Source organism: Geospiza fortis, unplaced genomic scaffold (genome assembly GCF_000277835.1).
Source record: "Geospiza fortis unplaced genomic scaffold, GeoFor_1.0 scaffold240, whole genome shotgun sequence".
In the NCBI taxonomy this organism is placed as follows: Eukaryota; Metazoa; Chordata; class Aves; order Passeriformes; family Thraupidae; genus Geospiza; species Geospiza fortis.
Window position 1 is genome coordinate 983632 of NW_005054379.1, and position 5690 is coordinate 989321.

General features: G+C 44.1%; 1 protein-coding gene across 1 annotated transcript in view; it reads left to right on the forward strand.

The window, feature by feature from the left end:
- Window positions 1-5682, forward strand: part of TBC1D2 (TBC1 domain family member 2) — a 20359-nt gene extending 14677 nt beyond the window's left edge. The window contains 5 exon segments of the mRNA XM_005425025.2: window positions 1-188; window positions 1317-1437; window positions 3422-3607; window positions 4243-4364; window positions 5044-5682. The exon segment at window positions 1-188 is cut by the window's left edge and continues 11 nt beyond it. Coding sequence (XP_005425082.2) covers window positions 1-188; window positions 1317-1437; window positions 3422-3607; window positions 4243-4364; window positions 5044-5245 — 819 coding nt within the window. The 3' untranslated portion in view covers window positions 5246-5682.
- The last annotated feature ends 8 nt before the right edge of the window (window positions 5683-5690 follow it).

The window sequence follows — 5690 nt, forward strand, 5'->3', positions numbered from 1 at the left end:
CTGCTGGAGCAGAGCAGGAGCACCGAGCACCCGGCCTGCCGGCAGATTGAGCTTGACCTGCCCCGCACACTCACCAACAACAAGCATTTCTCCTCTCCCACCTCCCAGCTTATCCCCAGGCTCCGGAGGGTGTTACTGGCATTCTCCTGGCACAATCCTCCCATTGGATACTGCCAGGGATTGAACAGGTATGCTGCTTCTTCATGAGATGGCACTGGAAAGGTGTAGACACATACTCTAGGCTGTGATTCAAGCAGCCTCAGGCTCTTGCCTCTCTACAGTTCTGTCGTAGCTGTAGGTAATTTAATTGCAGAATTCTGCATTTGGTGACTTATTTTTCATCCAGTGTTGTAACTGGAATCCAGAAAGCAGCAGGATGCACTTGCGTGGCATCTCTGTAGTTACAGAATGGGAAAGAACCACTATAGGAGGAAGAGTGAAGCAATCCCAGAATAACACCACAAGGCATGGGCTGAATTTTTAAGTAGTAATGTAAAGTAGTAAAGCAGAACACCACCCTGGTGATTCCCTTTTTTGCTGAGAACATTTGGAGGAAATGTTGGGAAGTGTTAACATGCAAGAGAGTTGCAGCAAATGACACAAAGAGAGACTGAGGAAACAGTTGTTCTGTCTGGAAAAGAGAAGATTCAGAGAATATAAAATAGCCTTCCCACAGAAGGCTATAGGAAAGATGAATCTAAATTTCCTAGAATTGTCTTGCCAGGTAGAAGAGGCAGTAGGCATTAGCTGTAAGAAGGGAATTTCTAGTTGGACCTTTTCACATGAGGGAGGTGTGCGTAAGCTCTTTATTCCTAATGATCTTCAGACGATCCTCAGAAAGACGATAGAAGCTTTCCCCCAGAGAGTCCTTAATAAAAGGCATCATCCTTCTAGTCTGTCTAAAAGGCAGTCAGTCACAGCTGAAGGAGGTCAGGGCTGTAAAGAATGTATAGAGAGATTAACTATATCACATAATATGAAGTACCTCTATGTGACCTCTTTCTTGTATTGAAATAGCCCAAATCAGCACACTACTAACTTCAGCAGATCTAGAGAACATTCCATTAGCTGGGAAACCTCTCTTTGTCACATCAGTTCCATATGTTCTGACAGAGCCACATGGGAAAGAAGATCACGTCCCTGTGGTTCCTCCAGAAACAGATCACTTGCCTCTGTCTGGCTTTCCTGCCTCATTTGATATTTTGGATGCTGATAGAGCTGAAGGCATGCAAAAAGATCTCTTGTATTCTTCAATTCCTGTGTTGATGACTCCTCCTGTAGTACTGAATTCTGTCACCATGTCTTGTCCATCACAGATTGGCAGCTGTTGCTCTTTTGGTCCTAGAAGATGAGGAAAGTGCTTTCTGGTGTCTAGTTTATATTGTGGAGAACCTAATGCCGGCAGATTACTACAGTGAAACACTAATAACATCACAGGTGAGTTGAGCAGCCTCACATCTGCTTGGACTCTCATACAGTGATGTGAAGTAAAGATTTAAAAGCGAGTAGTCAACCTGCTGTGTGTTTGATTTCTCACAGGATAGTGATAGCACCTTACAATCCCTTCCATTGCAGAGGCATTGGAGACTTGAGAGTACAAAATTGTTGCACTCACACAGAACAGCAAAATTGGTCACCAGCTGTAGGAAATGAGGTACCACTCCTGAGTAATAAAATGAAATCAGGTTAGTCAGAAGGAAAGTGTCCCATTAATTGCACAGTTACTTATTTTAAAGAAGTTTTAATAAAGGTGAAATGGCAAATTCTGGTATGTATAGACTGAATATGAGGAAGGCACCACTTTGCAGCCCTTCAGTTTTTAAAGCTGCATTCTATCTTTGGTCTGCCATGTACATGTGGATGAAAATGCTGAGATTTTTATATTCACTGTATTTGCCTCAGTTCATGATCAAGCATGGTGTTAGTTCTCACTGTGGGGTTCTCTGTACATCAGAAAATATTCTGGCCTTTTGATATCAACTGTTGTGCTGCAAATAGCTTACCCACCTGATTCAAAATCACTGGATTTCAAAGTTTTCAGTGTGTCTTGTGCCAGATATACTATCTCCTCCCAGGCAGACAGAGATAAGCTAACTCAGATATAATTCAATGGAGTTATATTATTGTGTGTCCACACCACTCACACCCATCAGTGCCTGGTCTGGTAAGCCTTACTTGGTGTCTCTGTTGTATGTGGTCCTTTCAGAGAAAAAAACGTTTGTTTTTATCTGTAGGCCTACAATAGAGGAGGCTTCAATAGTTAGTAGCTGAGAGTGACTGATACCAGTGAATATGTTGACTAACATTTACTGGGACAGTGGTGTGGTGGTGGAGAGGCCAACTCACAGACTGGGGAAATAGTTATATCACTTTGAAGATAGCAAATGTCTCTCCAGAGGAGGTTGTGTTAGCTGTGGGATTTAATAGACAGTACTCAATACTGAACAAGTAGAGACTGACAGGGAAAATATGACAGACTGAAGAGGCTTGCCTACATTCGGTGAGAAAACACTGTCAGCTGAAAGTCTTCTTTAGAAAGAATTTCTGACCTCATGGTTGGTAGCTGAAAGTCTAGCCAAGACCCATGTAAAGAGGAACATCTAAGGTGATGCTTTGTGGGTTGGCTTGATAAAGTGAGTTGGCTGGAAAACTTAAAATTGCAGATTTTAAAGACAAAGCTATTACCTGTATGGTTTGTACCCGTGTGCCACAGCTAAGTGGGCTGATACAGCTGGCACATTGATATGATATGGCAGAGGAAAGCCCTGAACATGATCCTGCTCTTTAACACCTACCCTCTAGAAAGCATGGCTCTGCTGACATGAAACCTTTACTAACCTGGATGAAGGATCTCACTGACTGCATTTCTGTGTTCTGGCTCATGCAACCAGAAGCAAAGCACAGACAGTACTCAGACCACAAAGAGAAGCTTAAGTGAGAAAATCAGGTTCCTCTTGCAAAGTCAGAGGTATTCAAGGTGTTCAGTCTGTTGGGCCATGTAGAGTCATTCAGACCTAAGCAGGTTTTAATGCCTGTCATTCAATTGGATGCTCACGGTATCACAGAAAATCCCAGTAAGACCAATGCAGGAAGATGTATCAGATTTTCCCTGTTGGCTTTGAGATTGGCAAGGAATATGACTCTTTGCTTGAGAAGAACGTATATTTCTCTGCCTATATCCTGGCCTTGTTTCAGCTCCATGCCTTGCTCTGGATGCCACATACACATACACTGCTCAGTGAGTTTGAAGGGTTGGGAGACAAAGGATGCTCTGCTCCTCCTAGGGTGTGGTTCACTAGAAGGCAGCACCAGTGATGACCCTGACAGGCGAGGGCCGTTGTCCTGTTGCACCACTCCTCTCCTCTAACAGCAGGCTTGCTCTTGACTAAGACTTCATTGTTTTCTTTTTTGTCAATTTTAGGTAGATCAGAGAGTCTTCAAAGACTTTCTGTCAGAGAAGCTGCCTCGCCTCATGGCTCATTTTGAACAGTATCGCATTGATGTCTCACTCATCACCTTCAACTGGTTTCTGGTGGCCTTTGTGGACAGCCTGGTCAGCGACATCCTCCTGCGAGTGTGGGATGCCTTCTTGTATGAGGGAACTAAGGTGCAGCTCTCAGTCTAGGCCTTCCTCCCATCTGTACCACCTCTGTGGCATAGTGACAGGATGATGGGCATACACATATGTCAAAGATATGTGAGGTTGAACTGCTTGGCCTATCCTGTCTGTTTGGTGGCATACCTTGATGTCTCCAAGCCCCTGTTTTCTATGTACTTGCTGCTAGTAGGCAGACCTAGTCTCTGATTCTGTGCACTTGGTACATTTAGGGGATAGTTGTGCTGCAAAACAAGTCTCTGATAGGCCATGGTGTCTCCGACTCTGTGACACAACTAAGAGTATTACAGATCAAGGGAGCATAATATAGACAGTATCTGAAAATGTGAGTCCTGCACTGTCCCTGTGCATAGGGAGAACTGCAGAACCCTTGTGAAACCCCTGTGGGGTACTTTTGTAGAGCCTGGTATTCTCTGGGGTTGCAATTTAGCTAACAGATGGTCATTCTCTTGAGTTTAGCTCAGTACTCCTTTAGGCCTGCCCTAGTACATACTGTTGAGAGCAGGAGTAACCCTGGATCTAGTCTGTACTGCAGTGGTATGTGCCCAACACCATCTTTCTACAGGATAGCCTGGACCTTAAGTTACTTAAAACTTTATCCACTCAAATACCTTTTAACCCTCCAGGTAATTTTCCGCTATGCTCTTGCGATTTTTAAATACAATGAGGAGGAAATCCTAAGAATTCATGACAGTGTGGAGATCTACCAGTACCTACGCTTTTTCACGAGGATGATCACGGACGGCAGGTAGGACTGAGTTGTAGACAAGTTTCCATTCTGTATTTGTACTTGCTTGCCTGTTGGGTCAGCTTAACAGGAGTTGTGACTATTTTATTAAGAGAGATGCAAATGCATTGATAGGTCTGTGGGACATGGATCCATTTATCTCTTTTTGACTTTCCCTTCATGGCATTACTTAAAATCTTTTTGGCTCAAGCAAAGGCATGCTACAGCAGAGCAAGCCACAAAGCCTGGGTAAGTCTTCTTGTAGCAGCTGGTACTTATGCTAGTGATTGCTGGATTTCTCTCAGCTGTAGTTGGGGTGTTTGGGAACACAGCACAACCCATGACCTTGAATGGCAACATGTCTCTGAGATGAAGATTTCTGTGATGAGAAAAGCTCTGTGTTAGGAATATCCCTCCCTGACAGGCCATCAGAATTGGCATCTGATCCATTGTCTCCTAAATGATGGCTGCACACTGATATCTTAAAAGGGGGATGGTATATGTGTATGTGAAGTACTGCTTGGGTTGGTGTTTGTGTGAGAAAGAATTCCTTTAAGACTTGGCTGTTTGGTGACTTCTAGCTCAGAGAGCTGAAGTCTGTGGCCCTACTCTTTAATACCCTGGAATGCTCCTGGTGTATCTGCTACCATGTGTTACCAGCCAGTAAATAAGTTGACCACAGCTTTCCTTTCTATCGTAGGAAGCTGATGAACATTGCCTTCAATGACTTAAACCCCTTCCCCATGAAACTGCTGAGGAACCGTCGGTCAATGCACAGAGAAGAGCTGGAGGCAGAGCTGTGTGAGCTTGAACAGATCAAGGCAGCCTATGTGAAAGAGAGAGCAGAGCAGGGACCTCAGGACCTGGAGGAGGTTGTTAGTGAAGAGGAAGAAGAGAGTTAACAAAAAGAGTTCATCATCACTTCCCTCCCATATTGCAGAAGGTCATCAGTAGCAACTATCAGTAAGAAACGGACCAGAGGGGGAAGTGTGGTCACAGGAGTTCATCTGCCCCAATAAGCAAGGCTGTAGTTATGGGAGCATTTGGAGTCAGTTTTATAATGGATTGGAAGGTGTCAGAGGAGTTTAATCCTCTTCTGTATTTCTCCCCATTTAGCCCATCCTGTCCTGTGCAGTTCAGGATTACAGCTGAGGGTGCAGAGGAAATATCAGTTGTGGTGTCATGACAGGAACTGACATGATGCAAAAGATCTAGCAGGGTTTTTATACATTTTCTGATGGAGGCTTGAATGAGATCTTTACCTACAAATAAAATCTCCAGAGATAATGAATCAAGAACACTCCCTCGTTACCTAAACACAATGCCAGCTGCTGCTGCCCCACTTTC